Here is a 27,822-nt window from a genome sequence, read left to right on the forward strand (position 1 = left end):
TTATCTTGCACATTTCTTTTACTGTCAAAAGTCACAAGCAACAAAGATGCATCTTTAACTTCCAAGTTAAAAAGCAGCATGTCCAAAATGTAGATCAAAACAGTCTGCAGTAAAGAAAAAAAGTATAAAGTAAGACTCAAAACAGACTTGTTTGTAACCAGTTCATTCAAAAGGGAAATTAGGTCCGAGTTTGGAAGCAGCTATCTGTTAGACCCTTCAAAATCCAGAAGGGGTTTCTAGGCTAAAACATCCAGTCCCAACTGGCTTGCGATTAAAGTCTGAGTCCTGCTCCCTGCAGTCCTGGGAATCCAACAGTTCCCCAACACACACACACACACACACACACAAAGAGGGGGAGAAGGAGAAACGGGGGAAATTCCCAGAAAGCGACACATCCACGGAGCTCTGTACTCAGTTCTCGCCCGTGTGCACGAATTCCTCAGTTGCTTTTGAGACGGTGCTCAGATACTGCCAGCTCAAGGCGGCTAAGAGCATAACGCAGGACAAATAGATAGGGGAGTAATGGATCCGGGAGAGGGCACTGCTGGGTACACTCATGGATCGGATGGAGGCGATGATCTGTTGAGTTCTGCTGGAAGAAGGGTCAGTGCTTGGGATCTTCTGGTAGATCTAATAAGAAAAGAATTTATGGTTGGTAAAAAGACCTTGATCAGTCCAGAGACCCATGGCCACCTCTGCAAATATGGCACTTTGATGCTAGGATATGGTATTTATTTAGGGTTACAGATGGAATAAGCAGCCACTGCTATTTATCCTCCGATTTGCATTGCTGCCTGTTAAGAGATTCAAGAGGGCTATCAGAATTGCATTAATAAAAAGGGAACAGCTGTTGGCAGTGCTAGCATCAGTGCCTGTTGATGGGACCGATAACTGGACCCATCCTCTGCCAGTAGCAATTAAAAGTTAGTGAAGAACATCTTCAATCAACCAGCATTCCCCAAGGAAAAAGCAGGTCAAGGGGCTTTGGAACTCATGGCCTCATCTCATGCCCTCAGAGCCAAGCTACAAATGATGAATTACACTAGGACTGCACATGAAGGGAGTCCCAATGTCAGCCAGGAAGCTGAGTTTTAAAAGAAATTGGAAGGCTTTGTCAATTTCCTCTCTCTACAGAGGAGGGGAGATCCCTCCTCAGAGTGTTTGTTAATTTCTTCTTTGCCTGGGGAAGGCTCTGTCAGTTTCACCTCCCCTTTCTAACTGGTGAAATTAACAAACTCCCTGAGGAGCACTCCCTCTACAGAGAGGGGAAATTGACAAAGCCTTCTGATTTCTTTTAAAACTCAGCTTCCCAGCTAAAATTGTCACTCCCTTCAGGTGTAGTCCTCACCATTTGTAGCTTGGCTCTCTGTCTTACAAATATGTGAATGCCTTTCTTTTTCCTGGAGAGTATGTTGCAGTTCTTGGAACATAGTGCACCCTGCTAGCTACTGTTTTTTCAGCCAGCAGGAGATTTCCCCCCGATTCTGCTGCTTGCAATGATTGTATTGCCTTGGCATTGTTTATTGCTGCATTTACTGATTTACTGAGCTGAATTGTTTTGATTTTAGTAAGGTATTTTATACTTTTCGGTGTTTTAATACTACTGTTAGCATCTCTGAGCACTTCTGGCAGCAGAACCTCCAGGACGAAATCCTAAATAAAGATTGCACTCTTGCTGCCCAACTTACCTCTTCCACATACTGGTACATGATGGCTTTGACAGCGTCTATGTTAGTGGCATCCATCATCAGGGTGACAGCTTGTCCCTTCCGGATCTTCACTGTGCCCCTGAAGACCTGCTTGTTGTTGTAGCAGGCAGCCAAAGTGGCGATGGCCATCACCTGCGGTGGAAGGAGGAAAGGCATCAACACAAGTGAGGGCAACAACAGAGGAGAGTCAAATCGGGGACATGAATATTCCAAGCAATAAGAAGCCCAAAACTGTGAGCCGAGGGAGAACAGAATTCCACATCCGCATTCATTTACGAAAGATTATTGTGCACCACATACTCCACTTTTAATAATAATAATATAACAACAATAGTAACATTCAATTTATATACTGCCCTTCAGGATGACTTAACACCCACTCAGAGTGCTTTACAAAGTATGTCATTATTATCCCCACAACAAAACAACCTGTGAGGTGGGTGGGGCTGAGAGAACTAGAAGCTGTGACTGACCCAAGGTCACCCAGCTGGCTTCAAGTGGAGGAGTGAGGAATCAAACCCAGTTCTCCAGATTAGAGTCCACGCTCTTAACCACTACACCAAACTGGGTCTCAGTTTGGAAATCATGGAAATGAAACAAAGCATCTGGGTGCACTAGCCCTAAACCTGATCCTAGCCAAAGAGGTGCTGAGGTTTCATTAGCACATACACATTTATAAAAACTCACTTTGAAACCTCAAGGATGGAAAAACAGGGCCCAGTTTCTATATTTGTGCAGTTCAACTCAGGGTAACATATTCAGCCCACACAGCCTAGCAAACTGGTACAGGGAAGACAAATGCAAGCAAAAAACAACAACTATCAATTGCTCCTTAGATTGAAGCCCATTCCTATGGTTTCAGAATGGATAAGGGCCACAGTCTACTGAGGCCAACTTTGGGTGCTCTTCCTTGGTCATGCTTGAACAGGGCCAAAGGACAGAACCCATTAATTGTTTTAAATATATTGACCTGTATTTATTATTATCTCTCTTTCTTTGCCAAAAACTAGCTCCCAAAGAGGCTCTAGAGTATCAGAAGATAACAAGACAACATTTATGGCAATTCAATAGAAATGCTGCCCAAGAAGAAGATGCTCAGCTGGAGTTGGATTTCGGCACAGAGGCATTCCGGGCTGGCCCCCCTTGCCACACACCAATCCCATTCCATCAGTAACAGTTGGATGGTGGGAGGGGGTTCTTTCTCGGAACTGGATCCAGAGATGATGAAAGGCTCCCTGGCCATTTTCTACCCTCCTTCCCATGTTTCAGTAGTAGGAATTGGAATAATGTTTTACACTGGATGCTCTTAAGCCCAGCAAAACAACAGCCCACCAGACCATCCAACCTACCTGCGGAATAGCACAGAAATTGAATACACTTTGGTTTTTTAGCTGGGATAAGAAGATCAAGACATCAGGAACGTGATGGAGCGTGTTGGTGATGAGTTCGTTCATGCACTGGACGGCCTTGTCGATGTTCTCTGGCTTGGCCAGATCAGACAGCTTATTCACATACTTGCTCCAAACCTGGGAACACCAGAAGGTAAGCATTGTTTTGAGGGCTGTTACATAGTTCTATGCCAAACCTCACCCCTGCAACTTATTCACCATCTCTCTACAAAATGACAAAAATAACAATTGACAAAAAAGTTAAACAGGCTTTTGAAAATCTGCTGCCAATCCAGCTATGTTATCTTGGACTGGAAAAAGAGTATTGTTGCTCATAATGTTTGGCAAGCAGAGCAAGGCCCAAAAGGTTTTAAAGAGGTACTACAGCAGGAATCAAGACGTCCACAAAGACTCCCTGTTACTGTGCAGAAAACAAAGGCGAGGCTGGTCAGGAAGGCTGATGTTCTAGAGGTACTGGATCCACTTTTCTGGGATAGAGCACAACTGTCTTTTGCAGAGCAGGCTGGATGCTCAGGGGTGCTCATGGACCCAGCCTTGCTGTTCAAAAAGCAGGCCAGACTGGTATAGTGGCTAGGAGCGCCATTTAGCACCTGTATCTGGTTTGCCAGTTCTCTCATTTAAGACGCAACTAATCTGGCCATGCTGATTCATGCCTTTGAAATCTTACGGCTGACTGCTGGGAAACACTCTTGACTGAGTTGCCCTTGAAGACAACCCAGAAACTGCAGCTGGTCCATAAGGCAGCTGCCCAATTGTTGGTCACGATCTAGAGGATGGGAACACATCATGCTCATTTTGAGACAGCTACACTGGCTGCTAATTCAACTCCAGATGCTGGATATGACCTTTCAAAGCCCTTCATGGTCGGGGACCCACATATCTGCAAGGCTGTCTCCTCCCATATGCCAGTCATTAGGCTGCCACCTGCTGGCTGGACCTCATTCGCTGTGGCCGGCTGGGTATCAACCAGTACCTGGGCCTTTTCCATCATGGCTCCCACAGTATGAAATGGGCTCCCTGAAGAGGTGAGAGAAGGCCTCTCGTCAGAGATCTTTTGGGGCACTGCAAGGCTTGCTTGTTGGCCAGGGTTTCCGAGGGGGTATGGACAGCAGGGATCTTTTAATGGGAGAGGGAGGGTTCTTTGATTTTAATCTGCAATGTTTTGATTATTATTAGTAAGCCGCCTTCAGCCAAAAGGAAAGGTTCTGTATATGTATTTGAATACATGAATAATAAATATAAATAAAGAAGTCAAAAATCTCTCTGCCTCTCTATTTTTAAGTTTCCTAGGCTATAAGGTAGGGTTTCTGTTTAATTGGGAGAATCTCAAAATTTGTTAATTTAAAAAAAAATCCCACTTCTCAAAAAAAAAATGCAGCCTGAGGGCTGGGCATGCTCATTGCATTCAGAATACCCACGGTGTGGACTTCCTGTTTGGGATCCATGGAGGTCTAACGCAGCTCCACTTGCGGAGCTGACCGGACTGCCGTTTTAACCGGCCGGCGGGGTGAAAATAGCCCGCGGCCGACTGCTCTCAGGCGGGGAGCAGGCAAAGAACGCTCAAGACCCTAGGGTGAGCTAGATCTCGGACGAGGGGGGGCTCTACACAACGGGTCCCCTCCCGATCCTTGAGGTCCCACCTTGCGACGGGTCGGCTATAATCTCTGCGGCAGTTTTGGGGCCAATTCGGCTGGCATAAGACCTACATACCCAAGCATCGATTGGGGGAAGAAGCTGAGAGGAGAACTTAAAATCGAAACAGCGATTACAACCCGAGAAAAGTGAAGAGAAGGTAAAGATCATTATCTTCTGAGACGGGACAGATTGATAAAAACAGAGAGGAAAAAAAGTAGATTTTTAAACTGCAACAGACTAGTGAAAAGGAGGGGAAGACTCGGCAGGAATTGAATTTAAAAAGAGACTAAGTTTAAAGAAGTTATTAAAGAAATGGGACTATTGTTTTGAATACCTGTGGCTTTGGAGCTGTGAGAAAAAGACACCATCGCGAGATCTGCTGTGGGAAGACGGGAGACAGGAAGTGCGTAATAACAATAGAGTGGCTGGAGAGAAGCGGCCCTTGCTGGAGGGCAGGAAGTAGGGAATCGCCATTTTTGAAAGGGGAAGGGTCGCGGCTTCAGCGGAAGAGGAAGTAGGCCATCTTGGATTACAAAATCATAGAGAAACCATAGAGAAAAGACGCCCGATATTTTGGACTCTTTAAAATTTAATTTCTATAAGAAGACCGGGACATTTAAAATAGAAAAACGTTAAATTTTACGCCACGGAGTTAAGGAAGAGAGCGGATTCGTGGGAGCGAGCTAAAGCAAGCCCCACGATGTCAAAAAAAGAGTGGCAATCGGCAATAGAAAACCTGGATAAAAACCTGGACAAAAAACTTTTAGATATGATTAAAGAACTTAAGGACACGAAATTGGAGCTGATAAAAGAGGTTAAAGAGGTTACACAGACAGTAAAATCGGAGCTGTCAGAAGTGAAAAAAGGTATGGAAACAATACGAAGTGAATTACAAGGAACGCAGCAGAGAGTTAAAACAGTAGAAGACGCGATGGAGAATTTAGCAGACACGCAACAAACAGAGATGAGATTGGTGAAGGGGAGAATGTCAGTTGCAGAAACTAAACATATGGAGAAGCAGCTACGTTTTCGTGGCTTGCCAGAAGTGGAAGGAAAGTCAGCGCAAGAACAGATGACTGAGGTGTTGGCTGAGTACCTGGGGAAGGAGGAGGAGGAAGTTGTGGCTATCCTAGATGTGGCATACCGTGTGAATTCGAGAATAGCAACCCAGAGGAAACTACCAAGAGATGTGATTGTGCAGTTTACAACACGAAATATGAAAGAGAGGATTGTGACAAAACAGTTTCAAGATCCATTGGAGATTGATGGCAAGACGATTATTATAATGAAGGAACTGCCCAGATCAGTGTTACTGGACCGGAAAAAACATAAAGTGCTAATTCAGATTTTGAAGGACATGAAAATCAGGTACAGATGGGAGTTACCGGAAGGAGTGTCCTTTGAGTTTGGAGGGGCCAAAAAACGCATCAGATCTGAGCGAGAGATGGAGCGATTTATTAAGGACAATGAAAAAGACTTACCAACAAGATCATGAGTATGGAGTGTAAAGTATTATCTTGGAATGTAAATGGACTAAACTCACCGAATAAGAGGAAAAATACTTTTCACTGGCTACTAAAACAAAAATGTGACATTGTTTGTTTGCAAGAGACCCATATCAGAAAGCAGGATGTAAAATATTTAAAATCTGGAAAACTGGGCAAAGAATTTGTAGCGGCCTCCAACAAGAAAAAAAGAGGAGTGGTGTTGTACATAAAAGAGGAGCTACAGCCAAAATTTGTTATGAGAGATGTGGAAGCTAGATTTGTAGCAGTGGAATGTATTTGGAATTTAAAGAGAGTGTTGGTAGTCGGACTTTATGCACCTAACGGTGCAAAAGAAAGCTTCTTTGAGGATTTAAGGAAGCATTTAGACGATCTTGCATATGACCAGATAATTCTTGCTGGAGACTTCAATGGAGTGACAGACTTGGAACTAGACAAAAAGACTACAACGGCACAAAAGAAAAGAGGACTATTACCAAAGCTTTTTTTTGAGTTGATTCAACAAGAGACTCTTGAAGATGTATGGAGGAGAGAATATCCTAAAAGCAGACAGTTTACTTTTTATTCTGCAAGGCATTCTACATTATCAAGAATTGATATGATCTGGGCCTCAAAAGACTTAGCATTATGGACTAAGGAGGTAGAAATAATGCCTATGGTAGGCTCAGATCACAACCCAATTATGTGGAAATTTGGAAAAAAGAGAAAAAGGAAAGCATGGAGAATAAATGAGGACTTGTTACAGGAAAGAGAGAATATGGAAATATTGAGAAGAGAGACAAAGTTTTTTATACAATACAACGTGAATAAAGAAGTACCAACCAATAAAGTTTGGGATGCTTACAAGGCGGTTGTAAGGGGCATACTAATGGACTTAAATGGTAGAGCAAGAAAGAAGAAAGAGGAGAAAAGACAAGAGATTGAGGAGAAAATAAAAGCCAAAGAAATACAGCTAAAAAAGAGACCAAGGAAAAAGAAGGTATACCAGGAAATTAAAATACTTCAAGAACAGCTAACAGCAATGAGCAATAAAGAATTGGAGTGGAATCTCAAAAGACTGAATCAAAAAGCGTTTGAGGGTGCTAATAAACCTGGGAAGTACCTGGCATGGCAATTGAAGAAGAAAAGGGAAAAGAAGATAATAAATAAAATTTGCGAAGATAACAAAACGTATTTGGAGCAGGCTACCATTAGTAGAGCCTTTTATAAATTTTACGCTAAGCTGTATAATAAAAAAGAAGTAAACAAAGAATCAATAGCGTCATATTTGGAGAAAACCAAACTTCCAGAAATCTCGGAAGCTTGGAGAAATAAGTTGAATAGTGAAGTAACTGACGAGGAAATAAGTAAGGCAATACAATCTGCAAATCTAGGAAAGGCGCCAGGGCCAGATGGACTTACGGCTAAATTCTATAAGACAATGGCTAATGAACTGGCACCATTCCTAAAAGAGGTGATGAATGGGGTTTTAAGGGATCAAAGGATTCCAGAAACTTGGAGTGAAGCGAATATATCATTGATCCCAAAAGAGGGCCAAGACCTGACTAATGTGAAAAATTATAGACCTATATCGCTACTCAACAATGACTATAAAATTTTTGCGAAGATATTGGCGGAGAGATTGAAGGGGTGGCTCTCGGAAGTCATAGAGGAGGAACAAGCAGGCTTTTTGCCAGACAGACAAATAAGAGACAACTTAAGGACAGTGATCAATGCTATTGAATATTATGACAAGCGTTGTGACAAAGAGGTTGGTTTCTTCTTTGTAGACGCTGAAAAAGCGTTTGACAATTTAAACTGGGACTTTATGTTTGCCACTATGGAAAAGCTACAATTGGGAGAAAGATTCATCAGAGCAATTAAGGAAATTTATAGAGACCAGACTGCAGCAATCGTGGTGAATGATGAATTGACCAAGAAATTGACGATAAGTAAAGGAACAAGACAAGGTTGCCCGTTATCTCCATTGTTGTTCATTTTAGTATTGGAGATTCTGATGATACAAATACGTCAAGATGATGAAATTCGTGGAATAAAAATAAAGGACTATTCATACAAGGTCAGAGCATTTGCGGATGACATAATGTTAATTGTAGAGGACCCATTGGAGAACATGCCAAGAGTGATAGATAAGATCAAGGAGTTTGGAGACTTGGCAGGTTTCTTCATTAACAAAAAGAAGTCAAAGATATTATGCAAAAATATGACTAAGCAGAAACAACAATTGTTAATGGAAACAACGGATTGTGAAGTAACAAGTAAAGTGAAATATTTGGGAGTCGAATTAACTGCAAAGAACATAGATCTATTCAAAAACAATTATGAAAAACTATGGACTCAGATAGAGAGAGACTTGATTAAATGGAATAGATTGAATTTGTCATGGTTGGGCAGGATTGCAGCAGTTAAGATGAATGTGTTACCAAGAGTAATGTTTTTGCTACAGACAATACCAATCATCAGAGACTCCAAACAATTTGAAAAATGGCAGAGGAAAATATCAGATTTTGTTTGGGCAGGCAAGAAGCCTCGAGTGAAAGTGAAAGTTTTACAAGATGCAAAGGAAAGAGGCGGAATGCAACTGCCCAATCTGAGACTTTATCATGATGCAATCTGCCTAGTTTGGTTGAAAGAATGGATGACATTAAAGAACAAGAAACTATTAGCCCTAGAGGGATATAAAAAAATATTTGGATGGCACGCATATTTATGGCATGACAAAGTAAAGGTCAACTCGATGTTCCTGCATCACTTTGTTCGGAGAAGTCTATACATAATCTGGAAGAAGTACAGAATTTATCTACAAGAAGGAACCCCTTTGTGGGTGGTTCCATATGAGGTGATAGACCCGAGAGCTGTTGATAATGAACAACAATGTTTAACGTATAAAGAAATAACTAAAACTGAAGCATCCAAACTTAGAATAAAGACACAAGAGGAACTATCACCTAACTACGATTGGTTCCAGTATAGACAGATCAGAGACTTATATAATTCGGACTCTGTAAAGGGAGGTATACGAATAGAGAATTCGGAACTAGAGCAGACCCTTCTTAAAGAAGATAAGAAAAGAATATCCAAGGTATACCAAGTACTGTTGAAGTGGTATACCGAGGATGAGATAGTTAAAACACAAATGGTGAAATGGGCTATAAACTTTAATAAAGAAATAACAATGGAGGCATGGGAATACTTGTGGAAAACTACAATGAAGACAACGACATGTATTAATATCAAAGAGAACATTTACAAAATGATCTATCGTTGGTACATGACACCAAAGAAGATTGCGCTAGGGAATTTGAATACTTCTAATAAATGCTGGAAATGTAAGAAGCATGAGGGCTCCCTCTATCATATGTGGTGGTCGTGTGAGGTAGCCAGGCAGTACTGGGGGGAAATAATAAGAGAAATGAGTGAAATTTTACAATTTCAAATTAATAAGAACCCAGAACTCCTGCTACTGAACTTGGGAATGGAGGGAATTCCAGCCCAACACAGGACGTTGATATTTTATATGACAGCAGCAGCTAGACTTTTGTATGCGCAAAAATGGAAAGTACAAGAAGTGCCAACTATTGAAGATTGGACTTACAAATTGCTGTATATGGCTGAAATGGACAAGATGACAAGAAAACTGAGAGATCTGGACTCAGGGCAGTTCAACACAGACTGGGAGAAGCTGAAACAATACCTGGAGAAGAAATGGGAGGTGGGAGGAAAACTGTGGCAGTTTGAGAACTACTGAAGTATTGAAGTAGAGGGGGGAGACTTTACCGGGGGGAGAAGAGATAAATGTGAATTAATAAGCAGTCAGATTAATAGATTGACATATATATAGATATATATAGGTTAACAAACAGAACATAGAGAAAATAATTAATTATAAGGACTAAATATAAGGAGCGATTAACTAACAATATTTTCTTTTTTTCTGATAAGTTTTGTACCAAACTGAATGTCTGAAGATATAGATGGGTCAAATTGATTGACTACGTGAGGAGAGATATATAGAACTATTATAAAAAGATAGAATGAGTAATATATATAGAGAATAAGTCAAATTGTTTGATATAAACGAATGTATGATCTATATGGTTTATGATATATAGGAATATCTGAAATTGAAAAATTGGGATAAATTGTTTATCTAAGATGGAAACAAAGACTTACAGTTTGGGCATATAATGTTAAAAATAGTTAAGGATGTACTGCTTAGAATAATGGAGAATATATATTTGTTTTAGATAGAGGAAGCTAATAAAAGTAAGGGAAAGGGGACAAAGGGTTGGAAAGCTGTTGGAAGTCAACAAAAAGGGGGGGGGAAAGGGAGGGGGTTAGAGATGAAAAAATTGGGGAAAATTGAATGTAAATGTGGAAATAATGGATTCTAACCCAATAAAAATTTTTCAAAAAAAAAAACAGAATACCCACGGTGTAAATGCTCCAAAGACTTCTACAGTAACTTGAACTTGTTGAAATTTTTACCACCCCCCAAAATGTTTTTTCTTTAATAGAACCAGCAGCATTTAACATCAACCGCTTCTCAAAATAACCAGCCTCTACCGCTCACCACTACTCCTTTTACCTCACTGGACCAAAATTCTCTGCCTTCAACTTGGTCCTCCAGGTAATCTCGAATAATGTTGGTTTTCTGCAGGAAGAAGGCCACGGAGATGGCGAACTCCATGTCGCGTCCAGCGATGGGCTCCTCCAGCTCAGATGCAGAGAAGAGCCGTGAGAGGCCAATCCCAATCGGGCGAGCAACATACTGGCAATACTATGGATGGTCCAAAAAGTTTCAGTCTGAATCGTTTTAAAATCCCCTTTATCACAAAAAGCACTTGGGTGAGACTTGCCATCTCCCTCCCATAAATATTGTCATGAAGGCTAAAGAAACGATGCGTGCAGGCAGAGGTTCATATGCTAACCAGCCCTACAGTTGTGGGCATCAATGACTTCCACTGAAAAACAACGGGGTGGAAACTCTTGTATTTGATCTGCAGGGGCTATTTCATACATGACTTCACTCTGTTGATCCATCCTATGCTTTTACAAACAAGCACCTTGCTCTTTTTTTTTCTTTCATAGGCTTGAAAGGTACCTCCAGGGTCATCTAGTCAAACCCCCAACACAATGCTGCAAATTCACAACTACCTCCTCCCCATCCACACCCAGTGCTCCCTGCTCCCTGCCCAGAAGACAGCAAAACACTACTAGGATCCCCAGACAAACTGGAATGGGGAATATTGCTTCCTGACCCAAAAGTTGTGATTGGCATTACCCTGAGCATGTAAGAAGGGACCACGAGAACTAAGCAATGATGTAATCCTTCCTGCCCTCCCTCTCATGATCTGCCTAGGTTCACAGAATCAGCATTGCTGTCAGATGGCCATCCAGCCTCTGCTTAAAAACCTCCAAAGAAGGAGAGCCCACCACCTCCTGAGGAAGCCTGTTCCACTGAGGGTCCGCTCTAACTGTCAGGAAGTTCTTCCTAATGCTTCACTGGAAAACTTTTGATTTAATTTCAACCTGTTGGTTCTGGTCCAACCTTCTGGGGCAATGGAAAACAACTCTGTGTCATACTCTATATGACAGTCCTTCAAATACTTGAAGATGGTTATTATATTTTGGTTGTCTCCTCTTCAGGCTAAACATACCAAGCCCCTTCAACCTTTCCCTAGGACTTGGTCTTCAGACCTCTCACTCCTCACCATATTCGTTGCCCTCCTCTGGACACGTTCCAGCTTGTCTATATCCTTCTGAAATTGTGATGCCCAAACTGAACACAGTACTCTAGGTGAGGTCTAACAAGAGCAGAGTGGAGCAATACCATCACTTCGTGTGATCTGGACACTATACTTCATTTGCCTTTTTAACCACCACATCACACTGCTGACTCATGTTCAGTGTATGGTCTACTTAGTGTATGGTCTACTAAGATCCCTAGATCCTTTTCAGACATACTACTGCCAAGACAAGTCTTCCTCCTCCTATAATTATGCATTTGATTTTTCCTGCCTAAATGCAGAACTTTACATTTATCTCTGTTGAAATTCATTTTATTTGTTTTAGCCCAGTTCTCCAGCCTGTCAAGATCATCCTGTATCCTGAATCTGTCTTCGACTGTATTTGCTACCCCTCCCAATTTAATATCATTTGCAATAGGGGTGTGCACCCCCAAAAGATTTGGTTGTCCTGCTTCAGGTTTATCCAAAGCTGGGAAATAATTTGGGAAACCCCCAATTGGGTTTGAGTATTTAAACTGCTTCAGGATTATTAGGGAAGATTTGGCCATTGTTTCCAATGGAAAACGCCACTCCCAGCTATCTGGGGGTCTGGGGGGTGCATTTTCTTCCCTAATAATCCCAGTGCTTCTGTCAGTCTATGGAAAACAGGATACATTGAAGCTGACTCACCCCCTGCAGCAAGAAATCCAAGCTCTCTTGAGTCAAGGTTTTTTATTGAGAAATCATAACTAAAACGTATATATGTCCATAGGTTACACAGAAGCAATTAAAAGCATCTGGCTGTACACAGAACTCTTGCTGAGAATGACGTATGGAATGTTTGCTACAAAGTTCCAGTCCCTCCCTGTGAACCCCCCCACCCACTCCCAGTGCCCAACCAGCTGGGCATAGTCAGTGGGAGAATAGGAAGGAACCGTCTCAAGGCCTCTGTGGCGAGCCATCCGAGATAAGTGTGCTGTCTTCCCAGGAGCTGGATGGCTTGTGTGAAAAACTACACACACACAGAGGGTGATTGCAAATGAAGGGAAGATGGAGGGACTGTGGGCAACAGACCTGACAGCTTCTGCTGCTACTGGGGCTTTCTAGGTGGCTGGGGTAGCATTTTGCAAGCAAAATACACCAAATCTGCAGGGGACCCTCTCCTAACCCTCCTCTCATGACCACCCAAGTTTCAGAAAGATTGGAATTCATGGGGGTCATGTTACGGCCCCTCAAAGAAGGTGCCCATATCACTCTCAATCCAGTCTACTCCAGGAGCAGTCATCAGGTCCCGTCAATTCCAGGTCCATTTTGCTTGCAAAATGCCACCCCCAGCCACCTAGAAAGCACCCCTAGGTTTCCCCATAGGGAACAATGGAAACTGGTTTGAGAATATTTTTTTTCTCTTTCGGGGGAGGGGGAATTCTTCTTAATGTGATTCTCTGGTGTGAAGTTGTTCCCCTTGCATCAGTTTGGTTATATGGGGGGCGGGCTTCAGTTTACTTCTAGTTGCAAGAGTGTCCTTTGCTTCATATGGTTTTGTGTATTTTAAATTACATTTTTCTTAGAGTGATTATCTGATGGTCCTCATAGGGAACAATGGAGTTTGGCGGTGGATAGGGGCACTTTCATTGGGGGGTGGGCCCTGCAAAACACTGTTTCCATTCGGCGTTCCTTAGGATTACTAAGGAACATACTACTCGAAGCTTAAAGAAGCGATCAGTAAGCTTTGCTTCGGCATTCCAGAATCGCTTCAGCAATACTGAGGCTGATTCAGGAATGCCAAAAATCACAGATCTGTAACCCAAAGCGCATATTCCTAATGTGCAAATTAAAAAAACATTTTCTCTATTCCTTTATCCAAATCATTTACACAAATGTTGAACAGAACAGGTCCCTGAGGCACTCCGCTTGTCACTCTTCTCTAAGAGATGAGACCCATGCTGGCTCTTAGTGATCACAGCCATCATTTATAAATGCACCAGGACTGACTGATGATTTGTTCTAAAACTTTTCCAGGTGAAGACGTCAAGCAGACAGGTCAATCAAGCTTCACCCAGAAGAGATACTCCGAAGGCCCAGCTACCATCAAAATATATCTGAAGAAGGAAAGCAGATCAGCCTGTCCAGCTCCAAACTTGAGAAAAGATCCTCCAGATATCTATCCATCAGCATTAAATTTCTGTGTGGACCACTGCCCTAGAAGGCTGCTAGTGGCCAGGAGCAAGCATAATCAAACTCTAGCACCTCTGCCAGAGCCTTGGGAGTGACTTGGCAATGGTAATCAATGTCAGCACACAAAGTGTCCTTTCCGGTACTGATGCCAGTTTTCAGGAGGAGACAATGTGTGAGCTAATACCCATAATTTATTTATGCGTGCATGCATGCATCACTGGCTTCAAACATCTCAGCCAAACTGAGGGTCCCCTGCAGATTTGGTGCATTTTGCTTGCAAAGAAGGTGCCCATATCACTCTCAATCCAGTCTACTCCGGGAGCAGTCATCAGGTCCCGTCAATTCCAGGTCCATTTTGCTTGCAAAATGCCACCCCCAGCCACCTAGAAAGCCCCCCCTAGGTTTCCCCATAGGGAACAATGGAAACTGGTTTGAGAGTAATTTTTTTCTCTTTCGGGGGAGGGGGAATTCTTCTTAGTGTGATTCTCTGGTGGGAAGTTGTTCCCCTTGCATCAGTTTGGTTATATGGGGGGTGGGTGGGCTTCAGTTTACTTCTAGTTGCAAGATGTCCTTTGCTTCATATGGTTTTGTGTATTTAAATTACATTTTTCTTAGGGTGATTATCTGATGTGAAGGTTGGTCCTCATAGGGAACAATGGAGATTGGCGGTGGACAGGAGTACTTTCTTTGGGGGGCGGGTCCTGCAAAGCACTGTTTCCATTCGGCGTTCCTTGGGATTACTAAGCAATCCTAGTGATATATGTATAGAGGGGTCTGAATTAACCCGTTTCACCTCCTTGAGCTTCGGCTTTTTCTTCACGGTTTGAGTAGGTTTCTCGCTTTGGGTCGAATTGTCTTAGTAATCACAGCCATCATTTATAAAATCAAAAAGAGTCCAGTAGCACCTTTAAGAGTAACCAACTTTATTGTAGCATAAGCTTTCGAGAATCACAGTTCTCTTCGTCAGATGCAGAGAAGAGAACTGTGATTCTTGAAAGCTTATGCTACAATAAAGTTGGTTAGTCTTAAAGGTGCTACTGGACTCTTTTTGATTTTGCTACTACATACTAACACGGCTAACTCCTCTGCATCATTTATAAATGCACCAGGACTGACTGATGATTTGTTCTAAAACTTTTCCAGGTGTAGACGTCAAGCAGACAGGTCAATCAAGCTTCATCCAGAAGAGATACTCCAAAAGCCCAACTACCATCAAAATATATCTGGAGAAGAAAAGCAGATCAGCCCGTCCAGCTCCAAACTTGAGAAAAGATCGTTCAGATATCTATCCATTAGCATTAAATTTCTGTGTGGACCACTGCCCTAGAAGGCTGATAGAGGCCAGGAGCAGGGCCGGCGCGCCCATTGAGGCCAGGTAGGTGGTGGCCTCAGGCGCGGGGTGCCAGAGGGAGTGCTGGAGGAGGTGTGGGGGCGGGTGCATGCACCACAAAAGCAGCAGCCTCCTATGCCTCCCACCCGCTGATGCCGCCAGCATAAGTCACTGGCTGGGTGCAGCCACCACGGGCAGGCATCTGCGGCAGCGCAGGCAACCGAGTGGGAGAGCTCGGAGGCCGGCCGCCGCAGTTATTGGGCCGGCGGCAGTGCACGCACTCCGTGATGATGTCACGCTTGTGCGCGCACGGGGAGGGCACCCAGCCAGCCAGCCGCAAGTGCCACAAATCCTTGCGCTGCCCCTGGTCAGGAGCAAGCATAATCAAACTCTAGCACCTCTGCCAGAGCCTTGGGAGTGACTTGGCAATGGTAATCAATGTCAACACACAAAGTATCCTTTCCGGTACTGATGCCAGTTTTCAGGAGGAGACAATGTGTGAGCTAATACCCATAATTTATTTGTGTGCGCATGCATGCATCACTGGCTTCAAACATCTCAGCCAAACTTATCTCTCAAAGGCAAGCAATGCTGGCAAGGAGTAGGCAGAGGTGAACTTTAGGCCATTGTAAAGATCTGGGGCTGGCAGATGCATCTTATGGGGCACAGGAGCCTCGGCAGATGCCAGGCCTGACCCTGGTACCTCCAACTGCAGCCCATGGAAAGTATATTGCACCTTTTTACTTTTACAGGGCAAAGTAAATATAGCCCGATTGTACTGATTATCATTGCCATATGAAAATAAAATTTTACTCACTCCGTGTCAAATTTGTGTCATGTGCTGGCATAGCCAACTTCCTTTGCTCATCACTGGCCCCTTTTATGTAAGTTGTGCACTACAGGACTTCAACGCTCCAACGAGCCTGCAAATTTCCTGGGGCAATCTCCAGCCTCTCTGGACTCACCCCAGTTCACTCACCATATTCCAATTCTTCTTGGAATCCTCTTTCTTTTCCAGAAACTCAGCCATCCCAAGGCCCACGTTGCGGCACATGTCGACAATCACATCCTGATAGACCTTGGCCAAGTTCTGGAACTCCAAGGAGATCTAAACCAGAAATTGAAAACATAAGAGAAAGATGCAGTAAATAGGAAGGTAACCATTTAAGGGAACTGATCCCAGTGGCTCCCTCAACTACCCAAACCAAACTGATTAAAGCCAAGAAATCATGAAACATTACAGGTAACATTCTTGCACCGCTGCAGTTTATAAATACATACAAATGTAGAGTTTGGAAGGGACGCCCAGGGGCCATCTAGTACAACCCGCTGCACAGGAATATACATATACATACAGGAAGCCAAACATTTCCAAACACTTGTAACATAATCCTGCAGTAATTTCAGGAACAAAAAACATGCAAATCCACACATGCTGCTAGGCTATGGGGCAATGCCAAGCAGTCGCTCTTGCCCTGTTCCTGTGCTTTTCAGAAATGGAGGCTGTTGCTTTTGAAAAGGACACTCTATCCAAGTTTTTCCTTTCCAGGAGGACTAATCAGAATAGCAGAATAAGGTACATTGCCACCTTCGAAAGGACCCAGGGGGATGTAGCATTAAGAGTGTTCCCTCAACATCACCATAAGCACACCCAAGTGCCAATAAAAAGGCTAGCCAGGCATTCTTGGTGGCTACCCCTTGCCTTAGAGCCTGAACGCATTCCAGAAGCATTGCCAATCGTCTTCCCTTTCTCAGAACCAGTGTGATGTGGTGGTTAGAACATCAAAAGAGGATCTGGAAGAGGAAGATTCGAAGGCCCACTCTGCTTGGAAGCTCACTGGGTAACCTTGGCCCAGTCACTCTCTCGCAGCCTAGTCTACCTCAAAGGATTTAATAAGCATAAATATGGCAGAAGGAGACATGGCTTGCTTTAAGTCCACACTGGGGAGGAAAGCAGGCTACATAAATAAAGCAGAGTTTTGTCAGCCATCCACAGTGATAAAAGTCAGCCGCTAAGGAGTATCTACAAGTAAGTGGTACCAACCCATCTTCTGCCTCCCGCCCTCTGAAAGAGACAGTACTGGTAACAAATTTATTTTTGTCCCTGACTGGCCATCTACTATCTGACTACATCCAGATGTTATCTAACGTTCCCAAAACCAAGAATGCTCTTGCTGCCTGGGTGGCAATCTGGTGGTGGTGGTAAGTACCATCAAAACATAGCTGACTTAAGGTGACTAACAGAGGTAGTTTGCCATTGCCTCCCTCTGCAACCCTGGTCTTGGTTACAGGTGGTGGTGGAGAGTGCCCTCAAGTCATAGCTGATTTATAGCAACCTCTGGTGGGGTTGTCATGGCAAGAAACTAACAGAGATGGATTGCCATTGCCTCCCTCTGCAACCCTGGTCTTCGTTGGAGGTCTTCCATTCAATTACTAACAAAGGCTGACCCTGCTTAGCCTCCGAGATCTGATGAGATCGGGTTTACCTGGGTTGTCCAGGCCAGGGCAGGTGGCAATCGGCCTCCTTTAAAAATTTAATTCATGAGTCATTTGTTTAGTAAAAGAAATCAGTGACAAACTATGCAGCATAGAAGTTTCTTGTAGGCATGCATCTCCAAAGAAGGACACAAGCAATCCTCAGGGACACAGATCACTGCCTCAGGCCACCCATACAATTTTAAAAAGGGAATTTATGTCACAATTAATTTACTTTCATAATTAGCCGAAGTATCAAACATGCGGATAATTAAAGTTTCTTTCTGTTCTTCCAATCAGGCTAATGCTTGAAAAATACTCAACCATTATTTAAACCATATCTGTCTACTCAAATGCCCAACCCAAATAACGGGATTGAATGCAAAGTCAATCAATCAAGTTACCGTCTACGGCCAGCCAAGTGCAAACTCGAAACCAGTGGGAACACAATGGACAAGAAACCCACAGTATAAATACAGAACAACCTTAGATGACATTCTCTGAATATGTGTTAAGGATGTTCCACTGGTTTAAGAGCCAAAAAATGAGACACCTGGACAGGCCATTTGCTCACCGTTGGGAAGTCCTCTAGCACCTGTCTGTGCTGCTCCTTGCTCTCCATGAATTTCCAGTCCGGCTGATACAGGTAGGAGTGGAAGTTCTGTAACATGGGGATCTTGGTTTCCAGATTGATGGTCATGTCATCCTCGACCGTGTCCACAGCTCGGAGAACCAAGTAGAAGATGCACATGGCATCGCTGTGAGGAATGAAAAAGGAGGCCTTAATACTCGAACACCTATGTAAAGAGAAGACTATTTGGGCTGGGCCTTTTGAAGACTGCCACATTTTTGAACTAAACCATCTGAACAATCTGTTCATTAGCATACTGACTGTGCTACACTGGCGTTCACTCATGATGGTGTTAGTTTCAAAGGCCTAAATAGCACAGTCTGGGATACCTCAAGGAATTCCTTCTCCTGTGGCAGAGATGATGAAGGGAGGCCCTGCTTAGATGTCTTCACCTATAACTCTTTCACTGTCTTCCTCCGAGGAGCTCAGAACAGCATACACAGGCCCACCCTTCCCCCATTCTGCCTTCACAGCCCTGTGAGGTAAGCTGTACTGGCCCAAGGTCACCCACTGAGCTTCCAAGCCAAGTAGGGACTTAAATACAGGTCTCTCTGGTCCTAGTCCAATACTTTTACCATACTGGTTCTCGTAGGTCCAACTGTGAAGACCAGCAAGCATGAGCCTTCCGGGGGGGGAGGGGGGAGACACCGCTTTTGTTTTGGAATTCCCTCCCAAGGGAGTGGATTTGATCATCATCTTTGGTTTTCATCCCTTCCCCTCTTTTAGAGTTCTATGCAAAAAGGGTTTTAAAAATTGTTTTTAAATGTTGCTACGTATCCTGAAAGCTCTGATATGCCATACGGGAAAGCATAAATACACTACAGACAGGGTACCAGCTGATTAAGGGAGAAAAAAAACACAGGCCTCGTCGCTTCCTATACCATTAATGCAGCTTTCTCTGCAGAAATCAGTACATGAAGCTCTTTGCAGCAGGGAGCAAACATCATGTCAGGCCCTCACTGCAACTTGCTATTCAAAATATTGTCGAAGGCTTTCAGGGCCGGAGAACGATGGCTGTTGTGGATTTTCCGGGCTGTATAGACGTGGTCTTGGCATTGTAGTTCTCTGACGTTTCGCCAGCAGCTGTGGCTGGCATCTTCAGAGGTATAGCACAAAAAGACAGAGATCTCTCAGTGTCACCACATAGAGATCTCTGTCTTTTGGTGCTACACCTCTGAAGATGCCGGCCACAGCTGCTGGCGAAACGTCAGGAACTACAATGTCAAGACCATGGCTAAACAGCCTGGAAAATCCACAACAACCATTGCTATTCAAAGTTCAGATATAGAGGACTGCTGAAAACGTTTGCAATTCTGGGAACACTGTGGCCTTTGGAATTCAGTTACAACAGCAGATCTCACACACACACCATTTTCCCCTTCTGTTTTTCAGTCTGTATCTACCATCACATTTTTGAGAAAAGCGGGGTATAGGCCAAGTTTATAAAGAGAATTAACAATTACTGAACTAAATGGATATATGAGTTGATTCAGTGTAAGATGCTTTATCAATGTGAAAGAACATATGCAAAGGTTCCACACAAAAACAGTTGTGTGGATCCCAGACTGAAAAGCCACGGTGTATAGTGTCAGACTGTGGCTTGCTAAAAGTTGCAACTCAGCCTGCCTCTTGCAATAAGACAAAAGTCCTTTGGTTTCAAAAGGCTTGACTGGAGATAAACAACCATTAGAGTACACATTCCAAGATACACGGATCTTAGCTGAACTTGAAAATTGTTACGAATGCCAGGCAAAAGCTGAGGTACAGAATAGCAGTTCCCTGCAGGCCCCATCCTCCCCCTCAGTTCTCAAAACAATTGGCCTGAGGGTGAGAAAGTGAAAGTTTCTCAAGGGTGTCGGAAAGGCAGACATATGTAGACATAATATTCCTCTTCTCTCTGTAAGCTTTCATGGGAAGGCTTGCCACCTGCAAAAGAAACACTTAATATATTGACAGGATTAAAATGGAGTCTCTTTGGCTTAAACACAATCAGAACCTGACATATAGTAGTGGTTAGAGTATCAGACACAAATTCAAGCATCAGACGGACAACATAGTGATATGGGAAAGTCAGCACAGATTGTTCCCAACAGGTCCTGGCAGACCAACCTCATCTCCTTCTATGACGGAGTCACAGGCTTACCAGATTGCGGACATGGTGTTAATGTAGCATCTCTGGATTTCAGTAAAGCTTTTGACAAGGTTCCTCATGCTGTTCTGATGGGTAAACTGGAGGACTGTGGACTGGACTCTAAGGTGGACTGGACTCTAGGGTGGTTAGATGGATAGGGAACTGGCTGAATAACAGCACCCAAAGAATAGTTGTCAATGGCATCACATCTGATTGGAGGGTGGTGTCCAGTGGAGTGCTACAGGGCTTGGTTCTGGGCTCAGTGCTTTAAAATATTTTATAAATGATCTGGACAAGGATGTGAAGGGATTCCTCACTAAATTTGAAGGTGGCACCAAACTGGGAGCAGAAGATAGGGATCAAATTCAATGAGACTTGAACACACTGAATGGGTAGATCTGATAAGATACAATTTAGCATGGATAAATGCTGGATTGTGCACCTGGGTAACAAAACCGCAAAGCATGCACACTGGATGAGGGATACACTTTTGGGCAGCAGTGTGCATGAACATGATATCGGGAAACAAGTGGATGAGAAGCTATGTGCAGTGTAATGCAGGAGCAAAAAAGGCGAACACAATCTTTGGATGTTTTAACAAAGGCATAACTTTCAAATCACAGGCTGTCATTGTCCTACTATATACCACATTAGTCAGGCCACACATGGAGTGTTGCGCGAATTTCTGGAGACCTCGTTTTTAAAAGAATGTGGACAAATAGAATGAGGTACAGAAGAGAGCAACCTGGATGATCTGGCGCCTGAAGATCGAGCCCTACAAGGAAAGAGTAAAGGACCTGGGAATGTTCAGTTTGGAGAAGAGGAGAACAAGCCCTATGAGGAAAGACTGAGGGGGAGGAGACTGAGAGGAGACAGGATCACTCTCTTTAAGTATTTAAAAGGCTGTCCCTTAAAAGAGGGAAGGAAGCTGTTCCTGTTGGCACGAGAGGACAGGACTCAGAACAAGGGTTTAAATGACAGGAGGGAAGGTACCGGGGCTGCACATTATGAAACACTTCTTTACGCTAAGAGTAATTCAGAAGTGGGATCGGCTGCCTAGGGATGTGGTGGCTTCCCCCCGCATCGGCAATCTTCAAAGAGTGACTTGAGGAATACTTGTCGGGGATGTGTTAGGCTGTTCCTGCATTGGGCAATGGGTTAGACTAGATGACCTGTAAGTCCCCTTACAACTCTATAGTTCTATTATTCTAAATCTCTCCTTAGCTGTAACAGTTCATGGAAGGACCACGGCCCAGTCACTTTCATTGTCTTGCCTACCTCATAAGGTTATTGCAGGAATAAAATTCAGGGGAGACAGAGCCATATACGCAGAGTATTGATAACGTAAGTAATAATAACGTATCTTCCAAAAATTATAATCCCCGGTATGGAGACGGGGAGTCACCGAGTCCCTAGAAGCTTGGGGAACCACAACTAACCGGAGCAACAGAAGTAACCGAAACCCGCCCCCTGGTTCATTGACTCTTTCCTCTCGGCACCAAACTTTTTTTTTTTTAAAGCCGCTAACCCCTATGCCCCCCCCCCCGCCGCGCCCCGACTCACCGCAACTCTCCGTCGAGCGCTCGGACGACGGCAGCGACACTGCGGCCGGTCTGGTTCAAATGCTTGTAGCAGGCGCGGAGGCTGGCGCTGAGCGACTCCTGCAGGAAGAGCACAGGCGGCGAGAGGGGCTGAAGCGTGGCAGGCGTTAGGGACGCCACTCGCTCCAAGCCCCGCAGCCAACAAACCAGCAGCCCCTCCCTGCGCCTCCCGGGGAAGGGGAAGAGGACGCCCCCAGCGGAGCCCTTTAACCCCCTGCGCTCCGAGCTCTTCGGGGAAGACCCACGCGCAGGATTCGAGGACAATTACACCTTAGAGGCAACTACAGCTCACACCCTGGAAATCGAGCTGATTATTTTATTACTATTAAATAGTATTAGTATTAAATAGTAATAAAAATTGGCTACAGGGATGACCATGGTCTGTTGTTTTTAAAAATTAGGAACTTAGAACTATAATAAATGCTTTCTATACCCATTGCTTCAATTCTGCTTGCCGCTAGATGGCCATATGACAGCAATGCTGATTCTGTGAACCTGGGCAGACTGTAAGGGGGAGGGCAGAAGGGGTTGCATCAGTGCTTGGTTCTCGTCGTGGCCCTTCTTACATGCCCAGGGTAATGCCGATCGACATCTTGGGTTCAGGTAGTGATTTTCCACAGGCCATTTTGGCTAGGGATCCGGGAGGTGTTTTGCCATCTTCTGGGCATGGAGCAGGGGGCACTGGGGCAGTTGGGGGAGGTAGTTGTGAATTTTCTGCATTGTGCAGGGGGTTGGACTAGATGTCCCTACAGATCCCTTCCAACTCCATGATTCTATGATTCTATAAATTAGAGCCACCCATGGAGAGGATCAAGGTACAATCTTATGCATGCTTATTTGGGAACAAGTTTCACCAATGGTTGTTGTGGGTTTTCCGGGCTGTATTGCCGTGGTCTTGGCATTGTAGTTCCTGACGTTTCGCCAGCAGCTGTGGCTGGCATCTTCAGAGGAGTAGCACCAAAAGATAGAGATCTCTCAGTGTCACAGTGTGGAAAAGATGTCACAGTGTAGCAAAAGCACCACAAAGTCCATGGAGCTGTTCCTGGCCATGTCAGGTTCTAATTGTGTTTAAGCCAAAGAGACTCCATTTTAACTTTGTCAGTATGTTAAGTGTGCTTCTTGCAGGTGGGGAGACTGCTGCTGGGAGCCTGGAGGAGGGAGAGAGACTGTTATCGTCTGCATGCCTTCATCTTCCTGCCCTTCCTTGAGAAGCTTTCCTTTTCTCACCCTCAGGCCGTTTGTTTTGAGAACTAAGGGGGAGGTTGGGGCCTGAGGGAAACTGCATACTCTGTACCTATTCTTTTGCTTGGCATTCGTAACAACGCTACAGATCAGCTAAGATCAATGTATCTTGGAATGTGTACTCCATTTGTTGACAACCTTCAGTAAAGCCTTTTGAAATCAATGGACTTTTGTCTTATTGCAAGAGGTTGGCTAAGTTGCAACTTTTGGTAAGCCACAGCCTGACAGGTCTCATTTGTTAACAAACAAATGGAAACTTAAGTACCTAAGATCAGTCCAAAACAATTGGTTTGGATTTAGAAATTATAGAGGAGGAAGAATGAGGTAGAAGCCAACAGGAAAGAAAGGGCTAAAATACAAAAATGATGGGAGTGTAGCAAAAGCACCACAAAGTCCATGGAGCTGTTCCTGGCCATACAGCAATGAACTGACTTGATAATGACACTATATGTTCAAGTGTGACAAAAATGATTTTCTGCCGTTAATATACCACTGCAGCTCATGGTTTGGAGAAAGAGCATGTGCTTTCAAAGCAGGAGACTAACAGAGGTGGTTTGCCACAGCCTGCCTCTGCATAGCAACCCTGATCTTCCTTGGAGGTCTCCAACCAAGGCTGACCCTGCTTAACTTCTGAGATCTGATGAGATCAAGCTTGCCTGACCTATCTAGGTCAGGGCAGATGGGTCAATGGTCTGACTCAGACTTTGCTCCGTCTTCCAAGAACTCCAGGGGCAACTTTCATAGTTCTGTTCCTGTCATATCCTCATAACCAGGTTAAGGAGAGATTATACAGCTAGGCAAGGTCAGTGATTTGCACAGCTGAGTGGAGATTTGAACCCAACTCTTAGTCTGCAGCTCTTAAGCTCTACTCCGTGGGGGCTTTCTGGTTCATGAGAATGCAAAAAGTGTCCCTTGGCGTTCTTTCATTTTTGTACCCCTGAACTAAGATCAATGATTGGACTTAAGAGCTCAAGGGGTTTTCATCCTTCCAGAGCTATGAAACTACCAATTGTGGACAGAGACTAGTTCCAGGATACCATTTACAAAGGGGAGAGCACAACCACCCACCAGTTCTTTAAAAAACCATCCACTTTGGGCTGGACTCTCAGTTTCAGCAGCAAAAAACGAATAAATGCCTACATCACAGAATTGTTCGATATATTTGGGACCAAACTTTATACTATACTGAAGTTTCCAAAATAATCTTTAGCTCAGGTTTCCTAGGGTCCTTTTCTACTACCAACCTCCAATCCCTTTGCTCCTTGTTTTTTTCCCCTTAAATGAAGAATGCAATCTTAAACACACTTACTAGGGAATAACTTCCTATTTCAATGGGAGTTACTCAGATAACAAAATCAAAAAGAGTCCAGTAGCACCTTTAAGACTAACCAATTTTACTGCACCATAAGCTTTCGAGAATCACGTTCTCTTCGTCAGATGCATGATCTGACGAAGAGAACTTGATTCTCGAAAGCTTATGCTGCAATAAAATTGGTTAGTCTTAAAGGTGCTACTGGATTCTTTTTGATTTTGCTACTACAGACTAACACGGCTAACTCCTCTGGAACTCAGATAACAGGGTCATATTCTCCCAAGAACACTAAGTAGCCTTGACTAACCTCTCAGCTATGTGTACCTTGAATAAATTTGTCACAGGTACAAACCCTGTTTTCATAATCTTTGTTATTTGCTACTGTTGTTCAGATGTGTATTGGGTAACTAATTTTCATGAAGCAATCTTGAATTTATGCCTGGATATAGTTTAGTTTACATAAAATCATCCATCATCTAAAGGATAAGTGGCTGGAGGAGCACACTCATTCTGCTGCATATAGATGATGAAACCTCTCTCAGTACTGAACTCAAAGGAAACTGGTTCTGCCAACTGGCAGCTAAGACCAGTTAGGTAATGCCTGCAACATCACAAATCAATTTCTGCCCTTCCTTCTTTCCTGAGAAGTTTTTCGACTTTAAAAAATTGTCTAGATTTTTTAAAAATTCTCAGTCTATTTACCAACTCTTAAAGAGTTACATGCTAGGTTCTGTACATCATGAAAGATATTTAGGTGAAGAGAGAGAATGAGTGGCACATCTTGGGGTTCTTCTTTCCATATAAAGACACTCCGAAGCCTAGCTCTCAAAGACTTTTTAAAATGTGCTTCTATACAAAATGAAATTCCTTGCCCATAGAAAGCTAGCGCACACAGAATTACTTTCTGAATGTATGTATTTTATACAAAGCTTCTCATGTGAGTCTTGAGAAAGGCAAGCAGTTCATTTCTCTGAGCAGAAAGGAAGATGTCCCCCTGATGTGCCCTCTGACATTATATACCTACAGTCTGTTTGGAATTGAGTTTTGCATTCTTCAGAAACCAGAAAATCTTGCTGTATCCAGATGCAACAGTTGATGGAAGAAAGTAGACATTAAAACCCAGCGGCCCCGAGGATTCACAAGTTACCCACAATTTCTCTTTCAAACTGTTAGTACCTGAAAGGCACTCAGGTGCGACCTAAGAATGTGAAAAGCCTTGCTGGGTCAGAACAGTGGTCCGTCTAGTTCGGTATCCTGCACCACAGTGGCCACCAGTGGCCCTGAGGCCAACAATAGAGCACAGAGGCCTACGTCTTCCCCACATGTTTCCTCCTCACACTAACATTCAGGGGGTTGTTGCCTCTGAATATGAAGCCAGCAGGTATAAAGCTGTGACACTTTTGAGGCTGCTTTACAGTGTTAGCAGAAATGTGCACAAACTGAAAGTATAAAATAAGAAGTCCTCAAAGTGCCTCTCTTCTTTTTACCATCCCCTGGGTTGATTTTTCTACAGCAGTGGCCCAGCTGTCTGAAGCCACGTGCCATAGGAAGGGCCCCTCACTGGTCCCCTTCCACAAGCCTTGGATCATGGACATTGAGAGAGGAACGTTATTATGCTTTTGGGGCAGAGGGAAGATTAGTTGTGACTGCTGATGCCCTGTTTATGGTTTTAAGGTCTGGCTGTGAGCTTTGGAGAGTTTAAGCTCCCTTCATCAGATACACTGCGTGGAAAAAGGTCTTTATAATCTAGTGGAGGAAGGGGGATTGCAAATTAGAGTGTGAGGAAGCTAGCTGTAATACACGTTGATTGTTTTAGGTGGGTAGTCATGTTGATCCAAAGTAGAACACCAGGACTGTAATCCAGTGGCACCTTCGATACCAACAAAACTTTCAGGGTGTAGCTTTCCAGAGTTCCCTTCTTCAGAATTCCTTTAACTAAAGAAGGGAACTTTGGCTCTCCAAAATTTACACTCTAAAAACCTTGTTGCTCTCTAAGGGGTCACTAGCCTGAAATCCTGTAATAATACATGTTGTTCTTAGCTTGATACAGCAGGCGTGCGAACAGCAGGAAATAAGCATCTGCAGTGCTAGAAAAATCCAATGTCCGTTTCATCCCTGGGAGGTCCATTGTTCCGAATCTGCAAATGAACTCATTTTCTGACAAAAAAGAAGGGAGGCATTCGGTGAGTGAGAGAATGAATTGCCACAAGAATCCGGTATCAATGAGTAAATGAATTGAGTTCCTCTTAGAGCACGTTACTGAGGAAGCAGATGCGAAATCTGACTATAGCTGGCTTCAGATCAGTGTGCGGATGGGCTTCTGCTCACATCTTGTGCAGGGAGACAGCATGTCGATGGACTTTTGTTTACATCTAATGTCGTGAGATACTGTGAACATGCCACCAGTGTGAGTCTACCAGCAGAGGGATCGAATGGAAAAAGAAATTTACATAGGAAACAAGGACATTTCTTTATCGAGTTTGAATTATTGGTGAATCCGGATATCTTTGCACCTTATTGTAAGATTGTTGTCTGTAATCTGTATGATTCTGTTTAAATTATTGTATTGCAAGAAATAGGAAAAGTTGAGCACATTGCACTTTGAAATATACTGAGAAATTATATATTGGCATTTTGTTTCCTGTGGGTTTTCCCTCCCTCCCTTCTTTTTCTTCTTCTTTTTTGTCAGTGGTTGTAACAGGAACGGCCATTCTTGTTTGGCAATGAACTCATTTTCAGCAATATCTAGTTGATCTTTAAGGTGCTTTTAGGGGCAAGCACGACCCTCCCGTGGGAGCTCCCCTCCCCCTGGGCTTGAAGGAGAGGCACCACTCACCTCGTCCACCTTGGGCATCACTGCCTTGTAGCCTCCCATCTTGAACTTCGTAAGTTTGTAGAGCTCCTTCGGATGGCCCAACCACGTCTTCAAGAGCTCCAT

The 27,822-nt window shown here is 43.7% G+C and overlaps 1 protein-coding gene across 1 annotated transcript; it reads right to left on the bottom strand.

Annotated features, from left to right (window-relative positions):
- LOC129330729 (squalene synthase-like) lies at window positions 1–27,822 on the bottom strand. Its single transcript, XM_054980896.1, has 8 exons — window positions 27,721–27,822; window positions 22,293–22,390; window positions 18,542–18,725; window positions 16,472–16,600; window positions 10,847–11,038; window positions 3,059–3,235; window positions 1,689–1,841; window positions 1–630 (listed from the first exon to the last, which is right to left on the bottom strand). Exons 1-8 carry the CDS (start codon window positions 27,820–27,822, stop codon window positions 412–414), a joined length of 1,254 nt encoding a protein of 417 aa, XP_054836871.1. The 3' UTR covers window positions 1–411.

This window comes from Eublepharis macularius, chromosome 1, assembly GCF_028583425.1.
Source record: "Eublepharis macularius isolate TG4126 chromosome 1, MPM_Emac_v1.0, whole genome shotgun sequence".
In the NCBI taxonomy this organism is placed as follows: domain Eukaryota; kingdom Metazoa; phylum Chordata; class Lepidosauria; order Squamata; family Eublepharidae; genus Eublepharis; species Eublepharis macularius.

Coding starts and splice junctions, on each gene's coding strand:
- LOC129330729 (XM_054980896.1), bottom strand. CDS start 27,822: ATGGAGCTCTTGAAGACGTGGTTGGGCCATCCGAAGGAGCTCTACAAA. Junction 3,236..10,846: donor GAGAATTTTGGTCCAGTGAG/GTAAAAGGAGTA, acceptor TGGTGTTCCCAG/GTTTGGAGCAAGTATGTGAA. Junction 1,842..3,058: donor ATTTCTGTGCTATTCCGCAG/GTAGGTTGGATG, acceptor CTTCCACCGCAG/GTGATGGCCATCGCCACTTT.